The 16,992-nt window shown below is 36.9% G+C and overlaps 1 protein-coding gene across 2 annotated transcripts in view; it reads right to left on the bottom strand.

Annotated features, from left to right (window-relative positions):
* Positions 1-16,992, bottom strand: part of HACE1 (HECT domain and ankyrin repeat containing E3 ubiquitin protein ligase 1) — a 117,301-nt gene that overhangs the window by 39,369 nt on the left and 60,940 nt on the right. For both annotated transcript variants that reach the window (XM_080806231.1, XM_080806230.1), the window contains 3 exons: positions 16,076-16,410; positions 15,426-15,494; positions 15,093-15,180 (listed from right to left, as the gene is read on the bottom strand). In XM_080806231.1, the coding sequence (XP_080662357.1) occupies positions 15,093-15,180; positions 15,426-15,494; positions 16,076-16,410 (492 nt within the window). The remainder of the gene's footprint in view (positions 1-15,092; positions 15,181-15,425; positions 15,495-16,075; positions 16,411-16,992) is intronic.

Raw genomic sequence — 16,992 nt, 5'->3', positions numbered from 1 at the left:
CCTTTAAGTATGATAGTGTCCTTCCTTGTAACCGTCCCTTAGAACAACGTACTGCTTAAAATATAAACTATGAGAAATTATATTATTTACCAAGCATGCTCAGATATAGCTTTAAGAAAAACATGTAATGGCAACAGGCCTTTTGGGGTGAGGACAATATACATTCTTGAAGCCAAACAGCTGGGGATGCCTGGCTCACTTAGGGCAGAATGCCACCTACTTCATTTTTCCATTATCTCCCCTTTCCTGGAGAGCATAAGCAGTTAGTCAAACAATCCTTTCATTTGGGCTTGCTCACTACAGGTCATGTACTATGTGACCAGACATACTTTGCCTTTCTTCTTATGTATCTACAAAACTCATGGTAACTGTGTAACCTACTCCAGCTTCTTCATTGGTTGTTACTCACTTTCTAATAAATATGAGACTAAGAAGTTGTTCGGAGCAACAGTCTTTTCTCTTCTCGTCCCCTGCTCCCATTCTCTTGCAGGTGACTTGTTTGTGCCTCATTCTTCTCCCATGTGCCATCAGGAGGTGGCACTTCCTCATCTCTTATTATAGTCTTTGGCTTAAAATCTATTTATCTGATATAAGGATTGCCACCCCAGCTTTCTTTTGATGCCCATTAGCATGGTAAATTGTTTTCCACTCCCTCACTTTAAATCTGGAGGTGTCTTTGGGTCTAAAATGAGTTTCTTGTAGACAGCATATTGATGGGTTTTGGTTTTTATCCATTCTGATACCCTGTGTCTTTTGATTGGGGGATTTAGCCCATTTACATTCAGGGTAACTATTGAAAGATATGAATTTAGTGTCATTGTATTGCCTGTAAGGTGAATGTTACTGTATATTGTCTCTGTTCCTTTCTGGTGTACTAATTCTAGGCTCTCTCTTTGCTTAGAGGACCCCTTTCAATATTTCCTATAGGGCTGGTTGGGTGTTTGCAAATTCTTTCAATTTTTGTTTGTCCTGGACGCTTTTTATCTCTCCTCCTATTTTCAATGATAGTCTAGCTGGATAAGTATTCTTGGCTGCATATTTTTCTCATTTAGTGCTCTGAATATATCATGCCAGTCTTTTCTGGCCTGCCAGGTCTCTGTGGATAAGTCTGCTGCCAATCTAATATTTCTACCATTGGATGTTACCGACCTCTTGTCCCGAGTTACTTTCAGAATTTTCTCTTTGTCCCTAAGACTTGTAAATTTTACTATTAGATGACGGAGTGTGGACCTATTTTTATTGATTTTGAGAGGGGTTTCTCAGTACCTCCTGGATTTTGATGCTTTTTCCCTTTGCCATATTAGGGAAATTCTCCACTAAATTTCACTCCGATATACCTTTTGCCCCTCTCTTTCTTCTTCTTCTGGAATCCCAATTATTCTAATATTGTTTCGTCTTATGGTATCACTTATCTCTCGAATTCTCCTCTCGTAGTCCAGTAGTTGTTTGTCTCTCTTTTTTGCTCAGCTTCTTTATTCTCCATCATTTGGTCTTCTATATCACTAATTCTCTCTTCTGCCTCATTTATCCTGGCAGTAAGAGCCTCCATTTTTTATTGCACCTCATTAATGCCTTTTTTGATTTCAACTTGGTTAGATTTTAGTTCTTTTATTTCTCCAGAAAGGTTTCTCTATTATCTTCCATGCCTTTTTTGAGCCTAGCTAGCACCCTGAGAATCATCATTCTGAACTCTAGTTCTGCCATATTACCAATGTCCATATTGATTAGGTCCCTAGCCGTCGGTACTGTCTCTTGTTGTTGTTTTTGTGTGTGTGTGTGTGACGAGTTTTTCCGCCTTGTCATTGTATCCATATAAGAATATATGAACAAAAGAATAAAATACTAAAAAGGGTGGCAAAGACCTCAGAAAAATGTACACTAACAAATCAGAAGAGATCCAAAACTGGGGGCGGGGGATAAAAAGAAAAAAAATATGTGTATATATATTAGACTGGTGAACAGAACAGAGCCACCCACTTGATTTGGGGTGTATTTTGGTCTCTTAGAAGAAACTACCTCCCAAAATTTTAAAGAAAAACATACATATATATATATATATATACACACACACACACACACACACACACACACATACACACACACACACATACATACAAAAATAAGGGTAAACACAATGAAGAGATGGAATATGACTGTAAAGATGAACATTTTTTTAAAAATTCTAAAAAAGGAATTGGTAAGTTGGTTGAAAAAAGAAAAAAAAAGAGGAGAGAATGTGCTCAGGCTGGAGACTAGAACAAAGCCATGCGCTAGATTTAGAGTATATTTTGATCTATTAAAAGAAACTGTATCCCAAAATTTTTTAGGAAAAAAAAATACTTATATGTATACAAAAAGTAAGGTTAAACACAATGAAGAGATAAAATACGACTATAACAATGAAGGTTTAAAAAGATTTTTTTTTTAGAAAGGTACTGTTAAGATAAACTAGTTAAAAAACGTTAAGACAGGAAAGAGGAAAAGTTAAAAAAATAGAATAAGAAAAATAATAAAACTTTTAAAAATTTAACTTTGCAAGAGTAAAGGATCCTGGGGAAAAAGCCATGAGTTCTTTGCATTGCTTTCCCCTATCTCTGGAGTTCCAATGTTCTCCTTGATCTGTGAGTTTGGTCTTGGCTGGATGTTCTCACGGATCTTCTGGGGGAGAGGCCTATTGCAGTGAGTCTCAAATGTCTTTGCCCAAAGCAGAACTGCACCGCCCTTGCCAGGTGCCAGGCTAAGAAATCTGCTCCAGTTCGCCCTCAGGAGCTTTTGTTCCCTGAACGTTTTCCGTAGAGCCCTAGAGGATGGGAATGAAAATGGCAGCCTCCCGATCTCCAGCCAAGAGGAGCCGAGAGGGGTCCCACTCATCAATGTGCCCTCAGAGATAAGCAGTCAATCACTCCTGTCTCCCTGGCCTCCGGCCGTGCTTTGTGCTCACCCAGCCTGTGACCAAGCGTTTCTATCTCTGGTGCACAGCCCCATTTGGAGTCTCCAAACCCAGGAGATTCCTGCCACACTGCTCCTCCCAGAGGAGGAAGGTGAGTCTCCTTGGATCTGTTACTTGTGGGGTCCCTGCTTGAACAGCAGTGGTCTGACTGTGCCTTGGATCACAGTTTAAGTAACCCTGATCTGAAAGCTCACTCCTCAGCTCTGTCTCTGTAATTGGCTTCCCTGCTCCGATACCTGGGAGTTCTGCCACACTCAGACATCCCCAATCTTTCTGTGACCCCACAGTACCTGAGACCACACTGTCCACATGAGGGTTCCACCCCTGCTTAACCTCTGGAGCAATGTCCCCCAGTGGAGCAGACTTCTAAAAGTTCTGATTTTGTGTTCCACTGCTCCACCACTTGCTGGGAGCTGGCCCCTCCCCCAGCAGTCTATCGTCCCGTCCCTTCAGATTCACTTCACCACACGTCCTAACTTTCAGAAAGTGGTCAATTTTCTGTTCCTAGAATTCCTGCTCTTCTCTTCTATCTTTTGTTGAGTTTGTAGGTGTTTAGAATGGTTTGATAACTATCTAGCTGAACTCCTGGAACCTGATGTCACACCAGTCTGCTACTCCACTGCCATCTTGCCTCTCTCCAGCCAAATCCATAACTTTCTTAAAGATCCATCTGGGGGCGCCTGGGTGGCTCAGTTGGTTAAGCGACTGCCTTCGGCTCGGGTCATGATCCTGGAATCCCAGGATCAAGTCCCACATCGGGCTCCCTGCTCAGCAGGAAGTCTGCTCCTCCCACTGACCTCTCTTCTCTCATGCTCTCTCTCTTTCATTGTCTCTCTCTGCCTCTCAAATAAATAAAATATTAAAAAAAAAAATCCATCTGGACCATAATGCTCATTCCTTCTGAGCTAGCACATTTTCTGAGCCCCCTAAGCTTTCTGCTGAATGGGAGCATAACTACAAGCACACCTCATGAGGTATTCCTGCTGCCAAGGGAAAAGCTGAGAGGGTTATCGAGGCCTCTCCTGAGGAGGAAGAGGGAAGTGCAAAGACAAAGGCCCCCAGAGCCACTGATCCTCATGGGGAGTCCTCCCTTTCCTCACTTGGATATATGCTCCCTAGCACTGTACCCATCCTTCCAACAGTGATCACTGCTAAGGCTCACAGAGGAAGCCTATATCCTCCTGCTCAAAATTCCCACAGTCCATTGGGTTCATCATTTCCATGACCACAGTGATCCAAATAATCCCTTCTTCGTTTCCAACCTGAAGAGGCCTCATTTGATCTTAAGTCTAGAGAATTACTTTTACAAGGCCCTCCCCCTAATTACAGGGTGGCACTACTACATTTTATTGTGACCTCGGAAACCATGAAAAAAGCACCAGAACTCCTAGGAGAAAACTTACATCCTTTCTCTCCCCCTGAAGATGTTAATCCTCAATGTCTTTGAAAGATAAACACCCCAAGAGGTAACTAAAACTCTACCCATGATTGCCTGAGACTAAAGGAAAAAAAAAGAGGGGTAAAGAGGTCTTTTAAAATACAAAATGCTATAACAGCTCTTTTGCCCAAACTCTAGGCCACAGCCTCCTTAAGGATTATTTGTTAAGGATAAATACAAATCTTAAAAATCTTCTCCACAGATATTAGTAAAAAGCTTTAGCCACTGGAGCAGGCAACCTTAGCTTATTCTGTCTGCCAATTTGGAGTCAGCTGATATTTATACACTAGTAAGTTTTATATTTACCTGATTCGTGACGAGGATGCTGGAATTGAAGCTATAGGTCTCTGTGTCTGTCTGTATGTTTATATATGTCTATGGATATGTTATATATGTGATTTTCTTCTCTCAAACTCCAGATGTTACTGCCAAAATTTGTAAAAGAACTCTACTTAATTGGCTTAAAAATAAGCACTTATGAATTAAGTATTCCTAAAACTCAAAAATACTGAAACTAACCCAAATATTTATTTTTTTAAAGATTTTATTTATTTGATAGAGAGAGAAAGCACAAGCAGGGGAGCAGTAGGCAGAAGGAGAGGCCGACTCCCCACTGAGCAGGAAGCCCAATGCAGGGCCTGGGATCATGACCTGAGCCAAAGGCAAATGCTTAACCAACTGAGCCATCCAGGTACCCCCAGGGGCCCCCAAAACTAACCCAAATATTTACAAATTCATATGATCTGGGATAATCTTTGGGAAGTAAAAGCTTGTTTAAATCTGGTGTAATTAAAAAAAGTATGTCTCCAGATATATAGATACAGATATATATCAGATTATATGTAATTAATATATATGTAATAACCTATAACTAACATAATTATATTATACACATATAATACATATTATATACTAAATATAACAGAGATCATATTAATATAACTAATTATTTTAAATAAAATGCAGATTAAAAAACATATTCTACCAGCATTTACTAGTCAAACAAATTCATGTTATCTCTATTACAAAATTTGTCAGCAAGAAAAATGACGGGATGATGCTACCTAATGAAGTTTTTCATGAGTCATCTAAACATAATTGCTGTGATCAAGAGATTTAGATAAATGTTAAATGGGTTAAGAATTTCTAGGTGAACTTTTCAGCAATAAATATGTTATGATGTATCTACTTAAAATTAGTTTCTAAAATTTTTGTTAACTTCCAGCCTAGAATTTTGCTGTTAAACGAAGAAATTCACTAAATGTCTAAACCATTTCCAAATAAGATAAAATATTGAAACAGTAATTGCAAAACAAGTTGAAGTTTACCTACTTTTGACCTCTTATTACAAAGGAACTAAAGATATTTGGGTCTGTAGTAAGCAAGTCTTGTGACACACTGATAAACTGTACTATGAGGAAATGTATATTGATAGAAATTATGAAATACACTCATAAATTTGCCAGTGTAAAGAATGTTGGTTTAACATTTCAAAGTTTTACTTCTTGCTTTTCGTTAGAAAAGGTTTCTAAGGGTTAAGAATTCTAAATAACATATGTAATTATAACTACTACAAATAACATAGGAAACATTTCTGCATGCAAGGAAAGTAGGATGTGTCTTTAGCTAAGAGAAGGTATGAGGACTGAAGATGTATTTCTGTTAGCGGAAAAGAAAGTAAATTTGTCCTAAAGTAAAACTGGCTATTTCAGAATGGGAAAGAGGAAAATAAAGAACAAAATGGTATAGTAAGTTGAGAAGAAAGAGAAAGAATTTTACCTTGTGTGGCTGAGTTAGCTAAAACTTATAAGGATTTGTTGTTTGTTTGTTTATAAACTTTAATATCAATACTATATGCTTATATAATTTTCTTTCATCTGCTAAAAGGACAAAGTTTTTTGGGGAGTATTGGTCAGCTCTTGATAATAGATTACGAAAGGTTTTGCTTTACCTTTTAAGTAATCTAGCTAGAAGGAAAAGATTCTCTGTTTTATCAAAATAACCTGCGTTTCATATGGTTTTAATCGGGTCTTTGATTACTTAGGCAAACTGAGTCTTCCCAATATTAAAGGAGCAGAATTTTGCTCAGAACTATGTAATTTTCTGTATATGCCTTTAAAATCTTTTGTCATTCTAGCTAAGTAGATAATTAAGTATTGTTTCATAATTATCTGTGATCCTACTTAGTCAAGTGTCCAAAACCTTTTGATGTTTTTGACTAAGTTCCCAAAATCAAATTCTAAATAAAGTCTTTTTGACCTGGAAATAACTCTAGGATTTTCTAGAGAACCCTGGAACATCTCAAAAGATGTGTTCACTCTCCTTATAAAAAGAGAAACACTGAATTAATTAGGCTTATTTGACAGGTAAAATTTTATGAGAAGTATTGTCAAATAAGAAATAATGCTAAACCTTCCTTATGAATATCCCTGTATGGATATATACTATTAATATAAGCATTCTAGAAATTCTATCAAATTCCTAAATCTGATATAGAATATTATCAATCATCAATCCAGTTATCATCTTAAAATGTACGTCAGGGGCACCTGGGAGGCAGGGTGGGTTAAAGCCTCTGCCTTCGGCTCAGGTCATGATCCCAGGGTCCTAGGATGGAGCCCCTCATTGGGCTCTGCTTAGCAGGGAACCTGCTTCCTCCTCTCTCTCTGCCTGCCTCTCTACCTACTTGTGATCTCTGTCTGTCAAATAAATAAATAAAATCTTTAAAAAAAAAAAGTGTGTCAAACATGGAGCACTGGATGTGATGCATAAACAATGAATCTTGGAACACTGAAAAAGTAAAATTAAATTTTAAAAAAAGTGTGTCACAGAAATAGTCAAATTTCCTTCTCAGTTGTGTTATAATTAAAAACATGGGCATTTTTAAGTCTTTCATCATTTACAGACAGTTACTGTTTCACTCTTATACTTTTGCACAAATGCTTCATCTTCAAGGAGATTCCTGGAAAGGACTCTGACAAACCTAGGTTTCTGATAACTTTCAGATCAAATACTGAACTGGGTAAGAAATGACAGAAGTCTAAGGAAAAACTAGATTCACAAAACTGCTAACAGAAGATCAAGTATCTCTAGGACTGGATGAACTGATGAGAATGATTTTAATTTTTTTAAAATTTTTTAATTTGTTTTGTTTGAAACATTGCTGGTTCTTTAATTTTTTGCTTTTCAGATTTAAGGAAACTTTTTTCTGTTAAGACAGCTATGACTTACAGCATTTTGGTTAAGCATACCTTTCTGAATGAAGATGAAACATAATCACTTACTTCCTAAATCTGATCCCTCCAGAATTTGGAAACACTCAGTGAGTATTCTTATATTGTCATTTCAATCATGAATCTGTTCTCCTTGTACCAGGACACAACTGGAAACACTGGTTACATTACCAAGGCTCTGAGTGGAATGTCCTTAATATTTGAGAGAGATATGCATAGATTCAGATATGCCAAGACAACTTTAAAAAAACAAGGCTGACTTTATGGAACCAATTAAGCCCCTTGAGAAAAATCAGTGTGGTACCTTATAGGATTCCCAGTAGCCTTTCAAGGTGAGTGAGGAAGGTCACTGCCTGGCAGGCCCAGGAATATCAGAATATATCAAGAACCTCAAAAAATGAGTAATTCACCCAAATGTATAGGTATTATAGATGAAGTCTGACATCAAGTCTTTGGCTTGGCTTCCTGGCCTTGAGCAGCTTTCAAAAGTTCAATCTGAGACTCCTTATGAAAAATTCCAGCAAAGCTGACTTACAAGATTCTACATGATCCATCACTATTCATGCTGCAGGCCAAGTTTAAAGACACTGGACTTACTTTACAAACACTTCAGCCTTATTTTCCTTATCTCTGATAGAAATGAGGATGACTATACAGAGAACAAATTATGTTTCAGTAATACACCTTTGTGGATATCAGATTTTAGTGCTTTTAATGTCGTTGAGGTTTTGTTTTTTACCTGTAAACTGAACCACATCATGAATTCTATTAGTTTCTTCCAGTATCTGGCTACAACTCTCCTAACTAACACTTCCATTTTTTCTCTCACCCTTCTGACTTGGAATCACTGAGAACTTAAAAGTGCCATTTTCCTAAAGCCACGAGATGTAGGACAGAACAACTTGGTATAACCAGCTTCAGAGAAATCATCACAACATCTCATATACAGACCATCTTTGTGCCTGTTGCTGAATGGGCAATAGCATGTTCACCTAACACCTGATAGCATCATTAGAAAAATTCAAACTACAAAGCTGCTTTGAGCCTATCACCTAGAAATCCTGCCCTCAGGATTCAGATTTGGTTTATAATTTATTCTGATGATTAGCCTTTATTTTTCCTTTGTTTCCACAGAAATGCCTCTTATTAGATATCTGATTTCTCGGAAATACAGGCCTAACTTTGGGAGTCTACTTGCAAGACCGTCTCCTGAAATGAGACCTAACTGTTTAACTGACCTGTTTTCATGGTTGGACCTTTCACGTTTGGGACGATGGCTACAGACCAGATTTCAGACTACTCCCTATATAATTATTAAGTTTTTCTATTATAATTCCATTTAGATGTGAGTGGGTTACAACATGCCCTGCAACGGACTTTTATCATATCAGCTACCCAGGCAGCTAAGGTCCTCAGCATTAACTCTGATGGCTCAGACTGGGCTGTAAGTATAGCACACTAAGAATTTAGAGACTATGCAGATGAGGAGAGTACAAAGCTTTCAGGGGGTCACAGTTTGAACCAGAACATTAAGCTGGGTAAGACTTGCTCAAGCAGGTAGAGAAGAGAGCATACTACAGTAAGGGAGTCAAGGAAAAAGGCAGAGGAGGTAAAACTGTGTCTCCGTGGAAGATGTAGGGAAGGTAACTCCCATAATCAGAGTCCTATCCCTACAGAGAACGAAGGAATTAAGTTTGTATAAGTATACTGAGAACATAATTGTGGGTCCTGAGAATCAAGTGAGGGATACAGGGACCATTGCGGGTGTTTGGTCAGAGGGAGAACATAATAAATGGGGTAATTAAAATGAGAGAAGGACCAGTATAAAGCGAGACGATGTAAGCAACAGTTAAAATATTAAGTACTGGATGATAAGGAGTTGGTCACAGGATGAAGAGGGAAAAAAAGGAAATCTGAAAGACAGATTGACAAAGACAAAAAGTAAGAGAAGATCTCTAGGGATAGAATTTAATGAAACAGCTTAGAGGGAGAAAACCCTCCCCTCAAAACCTACCCCTACACTCCTAGAAGGCAGAGGTCCAAAGATACTGAATGAGGTTTTATATATTCTGAATTTCAGCTTACCTGGGATGCAAATACTAAGAGCTTGGAAATAAATACTAGAAAGTACCACAGGTGAAGCACTGGAAATATAGTCACGAACAAAGCTGAAGTTGGATATAAGGTAAGATCAAGAGATTAAAGATACAGGGAACAACATGTAGAACAGTTTATGATCATAGGTCAGGACTGAGAATCTGCTTAGCAAATGATACACATAGCTATAAAAGTCAAAGGACCAGGATGGTGTAATTCCACAAAGCCAGGAGTTTCAAGAAATAAATATGATCAATATCCAAGACCACAAAGAGTGTATCTTTCAGACAGCTTGTAGGACACCAGTAAATTTCTTCATCTGAGTTAAATATTAGTTTTGCTTCAAACGGCTTAAACATCACTTTTTATTAGTTCTTAATAAAAATACTATTATTATTGAAGGTAACTCATGAGAGCTTAACTTATGTTCTTTTAGTATCTTCTCTTTCAGTTAAGAAAAGAGTAAATGTTCTCTTTTTAAAAGTTAAATGTATTGGACTGCCTGGCTGGCTCAGTCAGAGAAGCATGTAATTCTTGATCTCGAGGCAATGAGTTAGAGCCCAGTTGGGTGTAGAGATGACCTGAATAAATAAACTTTAAAAAAAAATTAAAAATAAAATTTTATCCATACTTCTAATAGTCTTTTGCGTTCTGAATAAAGCACTGTTGTTATAACTACTGGGCATATAAACTTTAATAAGCGAATTAGAATATAAAGTGCTTACAGTTTTAACGCTGATTATTTCTAAAACTTTGGTACAAGAGGGGAAAAAAAAAATATTACACAGAAGTAATGCCTTTGGGGCACCTGGGTGGCTCAGTTGTTAAGCATCTGCCTTCGGCTCAGGTCATGATCCCAGGGTCCTGGAACTGAGCTCCGCACTGGGCACCCTGCTCAACGGGAAGCCTGCTTCTCCCTCTGCCATTCCCTCCTGCTTGTAGTCCCTCTCTTGCCATCTCTATCAAATAAATAAACAAAATCTTAAAAAAAAAAAGAAGTAATGCATTTAAGTAGGGGCTTTGAAGTTTGATCAACATGGTTTGGAATCCTGGCTCTGTCACTACTAGGTTTGTGATTTTGGGAAATTACTTAACCTTGCAGAACTTCAGTTTTCCCACCTGTAAAATAGGGCAAATATTTCAAGGGCTAACTGAGAGGATTAAATAAAATAATGCAAATCCAGAACATAATAATCATAATTACAATCATTAATTAGCTAACAATTATTAAAGCACCTATATATGCCAGGTGCTCTTTTCAGCACTTTACATGCATTTTCACATGTAATCCTAACACTATGAGAAAAAGGGCCTCGTATTATCCCTACTTCAAAGAGAAAAATGCAGTACCAAGAGGTTAAGTAACATGCAGAAATATCAATACCCAGAATGTTCAGTAAGTTTTCTTATTGTCACTCAGAACAATGTTAAAATTGTTTGACATGACAGAAAATGATAGAAAACTTATTCACCATTTTAAGATACTAAACTATATCTTTTATCTATAAAATGTGAACCAATAAATAAAAGCAAATGGCATTTTTAAAGTAATTCAAGTGGAACATTAAACCATACACAATGTTACCTTCAAAAGCTAGTAAGAGATGTGTAAGATCAAAACATCCACACATATTTACATACACCTAAAAAGCCAAAGGGCGTGTTTTTGTATGTAAACTTTCTGAGTCCCGCATTTCCATAAAATAATTCACAAAACAAGACTGATCACAGAGGCTCCTCTTAATAGCATTTGTACAGCAATACAAAATTACTCTCCCTTTAACTACAGGCCACCTCTGAAAGCCACCAGTAGAAGAAGTCAATCCCTCACCACAGGTAATTGTTTTTGTTCTTTTACACTTTCTACTTGATTTTTTGCAAAATGCTTCCAAGTTACAGAAAATTTCTAAGTATAATAGAGAATTAAGTATTTTTTCCTTGATATAAGAGTAAGCTGCCAACGTGATATCCAGTCACCCTTAAATACTCCAGTATATATTTCTTATAATCAAGAGAATTCTACATAACTAGATAACAACCATCAAAATCAAGAAACTAACCCTGATACATTACTACAGCTAATTCTTAGACCCTCATGTCAAGCTCTGCCCGTGTCCTAATACTATTCTTCACAGTGTGAGAATGGCACTTAGTTGTTCTGTCTCTCTCACTGTGGTACAGTTCTTCAGTGCATTCTTAATTTTCATGAACTTGATTGATACTTTTAAAACCTGTACGTCAGTTATTGTAGAGAATGTTCCTCCACTGAAGTTAGTCTGATGTTCTTCTCATGATTAAATTCAGGGTGTACATCTTTAGCAGGAATATCTTAGAAGTGATGCCCACATTCTCCTCAGTACATCCTATCAGCTAGCATGCTGATATGTCTGTTTTGATCACTGCCAAGTTTTCCACTGTAGTTTTTAATCTTTGTAATTCTTAAGTTTTCTGTGAGTAGATACTTTAAGACTATAAACACACCCCACCCTTCATCAAACTTCCCATTTATTAATTTTTTCAGTATAGGCTTATGAGTTCCAATTTTATTTATAGTATTTTGCCATCATAATTTATTTGAATGTTCAAATTATTCAGTGTTGGCCAGCAGAGTTTATTCAAACAGATTCTGTGTCATTCTGACATAATCCTATCACTCTTCGAACAACTTTCTTGCATGTAAGAGGTTCCAGGCTCATTTGTACTTTCCCTGACAGAGCCCTGAAATTAGCCATTTCTCCAAAGAGCCCTGGTTAATTGAGAACAGTGTGTAGGGGCTGAGAACTGGGTGCCAGGTTTGCTTTATCTACTGATCTACCCTGAAAATTTAAGTTCACACTGCTATCTCCAATTCCAATCCAAGAGCACATGCATCAATCTATTCTCCTCCATTTTGTAACTCCTTCCTCCAATAGTGAGAAACCAGGCTCCCATAATAAGTACACTTACTTATTTGATTAACTGCCCCACATTGTATATAACCAATCTTCTGTCACTGACATGGACACATTACTGCATGGATGCCCTCTATCCTACTTGGGCTGTCTACTCTGAGCAACTGTCGCCATCCTCTATACTGGACAGCCTCCATATGCTGCTCCAACTCACATACTCTATGCTGGGCCCCCCTCTAAGGGCAACCCCTTACCATACCGAAGCTCCAAACTCCACACTATGCCACCACTACGCATGAGAACACTTCCTCACCTAGGTCGGGGAACAAAACCTCCTCTGTGGGTAAAAAAGGGTGGGTAGCTTAATGCAATTGCTTTTTTTTTTTTTAATTAAATTTTTTATTTATTTTCAGTGTAACAGTATTCATTGTTTTTTCACCACACCCAGTGCTCCATGCAATCTGTGCCCTCCCTAATACCCACCACCTGGTTCCCCCAACCTCCCACCCCCCGCTCCAATGCAATTGCTTTTGACTCACTGTTCAGGAATGGAAGAGAAAAACAGAAGTGAAAAGCAGAGATAATATTAAGAATAACAAACTCTCTCAAAATCTAAGAGCTTCTTTCACATATAATCTTATTTGCCCTAGAATGGAATCAAATAGTTTAGATTAAGAAAATGAATTTAAAAAACAGACAAACTCAGGGGCACCTGGGTGGCTCAGAGGGTTAAAGCCTCTGCCTTCGGCTCAGGTCATGATCCTGGGGTTCTGGGATCGAGCCCCGCATCGGGCTCTCTACTCGGCAGGGGGCCTGCTTCCCCCACCCCCCGCCTGCTTCTCTGCCTACTTGTGATCTCTCTCTCTCTCTCTCTCTGTGTCAAATAAATAAATAAAATCTTAAAAAAAAAAAAAAAAAACAGACAAACTCTTAAATTCTGGTTCTCCCACTTAGTACCTAAATGACAAGCTCCTTAATCTCTTCAGTTAAAGAGTACCTATCTCACAAGATTGCTACGGAAATAATCCATGTAAAGTATATATATGGTAACTGACCTAAAGTTAGCATTCAATAAATGTAAGTTACTATTATTATCTTCTCTTTTACATTATTTTTTAACAGATGCCAAAGGACACTTATTAATGTGTGCAGAATTTTATAAAAATTAGTTCTTAGCTTCTTTAACTTCCGGAAGGGTCAGTGTCCCTAAAGACATTTTAAAAACACCTATAGTATCTATCTTATGACTACTAACCAAACCAGAGCCTCCAGTCTATCCTGCACTTTCGACAAATTATTCCCTAAAATTTTGCCAAGGTCCTATCATTCTCCCAAGTTACCAGGGGTTGCTGACAGTCAAAAAAACAAAGAAGATTCTTCAATCTGGCAATCAAGGCTTAACACAGTGTGACCCCAACCTACCTTTCCAGAATTATATCTCATTCCTCACCTACACAAGATTTCTGCTTCAACCACTGTAATTTTACACACTTTTCCATTTATAAGCCCTGGCCCGTATCTTGGCTAGAATGTTCATCTTCCCCATTCACTCCCAGCAAAATTTTGCAATGCTTTCCAATGTCCAGCACAAACTCTACTTCCTCTCAAAATCTTCCTTGACTACAGCAGGCAGGAGCAAGGTCTTCCTCCCTTAAATTCCTAAACAATCATTTAATAATGTAACTACTATTTTATAGGTACACTTATTATCTCCCCTGCTAGTATGAATCAACATCTTTTTGGAGGAAAAAAAAAAAAAAAAAAGGCATATGCTTTCTCTCTCCAAATAACTACCATCTATTGAACATATACATCAGTTACAACTAAAATTTATTCTTCACAGTAGTTTTGTTAGATTGGTGTCATTATCTCTATTTTATAGATGAAGAAACCAAGGCTCAAGGATGTTGGAAATGTGCCCCAAATTACACAGATTGTATATAGCAAAACAAGCTTTCCCCTAGCACATGTCATGAAACATGAGATATGAAGAATGAACCTTACTGGGAAAAAGGCTCTCGGGTCAAATAAATTTGCAGGATTAACAAAGTTAAATCACTATTTTTAGCAGAGGGTTTTTCAATGCCTTTTAACAAGCTGCTGATATGCATTATAAATCTCCAACAGGGATATTATATTTTCTAAATGCATTTGGGGATAAAATCCTTTTCTCAAGGACCATCAGCCTTATAGCACCAATGCTTCAGTAAACTCATTTCAGAAAATGTGTCAATATATTCTGTTGTCTTTGCACACAGTGGGCACTCAATACATACTTCCTTTAAAATTTAAAAAAAAAATGCTCTTCATAGTAAAGTAACATACTAATGTAATTCCACAAACTAAAGTAAAGAATAAAGTAATTTCACTCCTCTTATAGCAGAAGGTCTCAAGTATAATAATTACTTCATGAAACTGTATTCAAACTAAAAGACTTACTTTTCATTAAACAGACTAAAAACAAGGTTAAAAGAAATCTCTACCTGTGCTTTTATGATATGCATGAATCTTGACATCAACTCAGGACATTCAAGGAGAAAGTGAAAGTGGTCAAATATAATTTTGGGATTTCTAAAAGAAAAATATAATTTGTTTAAATGGACAGGAAGAATGAGTTGTACTAAGTGAAGTGCAAATTCAGATATACAGACACTGAAACAAAAGAAAAATATTAATCCACACCTACTATACTTTTACTTGTCATGTAGCATTTTTTGAATAGTAACAAAAATAACATTTTTATTATTGAGATAAAAACTATAAGTAAAGAAAGAAAAGTCTACGAGGACAATATATGAATTGGAGGAAAGCCTTACCTATTAACAAAGCATTTTAAAACTTCATCATGTTTGCAGACAAATTCAATGAAACGAGGCGAAGTCATTCTGTGGGGGATTAAAAAAAAAAACAAACAATGAGAACACACAGAAATTGGTGATATAACAAAACTTGGTAACTATTAAAAAAAAATTGGGGTTTGGACTAAATTCGAGAAACTGAAGCATGCCCAGTCAATACATAAGATTAGAATACATATATATATATATAACTTTTCATTAACAGAGGATATGCCCAGTGAATTTTTAAAACCTTGAAAAACTGAGAAACTGGGCATGCCCAGTCAATACATGAGATTAGAAAATATATATATAGCTTTTCATTAACAGAGGATATGCCCAGAAAATTTTTTAAAACCTTGAAATTTTAAATGTCTCTGTTCTACACATTTTAAATAATATATAATTAAATAATCCTATACAAAGTGACATTCACCATTCTACATGTTAATAACTTATATACTGTTTAAAACTCAAATATTTTAAGATTAGTACAATAAGTATCCTAAAACAAGATTAAAACAGAACCTAAAATTAACAAATTATTATTTGTTGTTACTGAAATTACAAAAAATCACAGTTTTTCTTCATCTATCAGAAAAGGAAGTAATAAGCAGAAACCTTCTTACCCTGGAGGCATCTGACAAGAACAGCACATGTAAAAAGCTTGAATGACAGCACTTAGCCGGTTAGCTGTCATAGAAATAACATCCTGACAGTCTGCACTGGCTTCCTGTTTTCCTCCAAGAGCATCTGGTTTGGATTCCCCTGTGCCAGTGGATAGATTTTCATAGCTCCCAGGTCCTGGAGGTTCAAATGGAGGAATGGAAGTACCATCTTGATCTTGGCCTTTTTGTTTCAGTAAAATAGAAGTGATATCCGTTGAGTCCTTTTTGTTTTTCATCAATTCTGTAGCTATTAGAACTAGCCATTCATCTAATGAGTGCCAAAGCAATTCAAGAGGCTAGGAGAAAAACAGAAGTGTTTTTTAAACATTATTCTTAAATTCTGGGGAAAAAAACTCACACAGCCAAACAAATAACATAAAAGAGAAAATTTATTCTAAATACTTCTATTTTCCTAAATTAATGTGATTACAATGCCTAAAGGTAATAACAAAAACATATGAATGCCACATAAATAACAATTTCTTTGTTTATAGCAAAGTTTAATTTGCATGTATTTATTCTTCGGAATAAAAAGGTAAAACTAAAATCTAACAAAAAAATTTATAAGCAGTCTTTCATCTTTTAAAAATTTTCAAATATTTAGCTTTAAAAACATATACTACTTTTATGGGGGCAGTTGGGTGGCACAGTGGGTTAAGCCTCTGCCTATGGCTTAGGTCATGGTCTCAGGGTCCTGGGATCAAGCCTCACATCGGGCTCTCTGCTCAGCAGGGAGCCTTCCCCCTCTCCCTCTGCCTGCCTCTCCACCTACTTATGATCTCTTTCTCTCTGTCAAATAAATAAATAAATAATCTTTAAAAAACAAAACAAAACAAACATATACTACTTTTACATATGCAATCCCCCAACCTTTACTA

Source organism: Martes martes (genome assembly GCF_963455335.1).
Source record: "Martes martes genome assembly, chromosome: 6".
Lineage (NCBI taxonomy): Eukaryota > Metazoa > Chordata > Mammalia > Carnivora > Mustelidae > Martes > Martes martes.
This window is presented reverse-complemented; position numbering and strand designations above follow the sequence as displayed.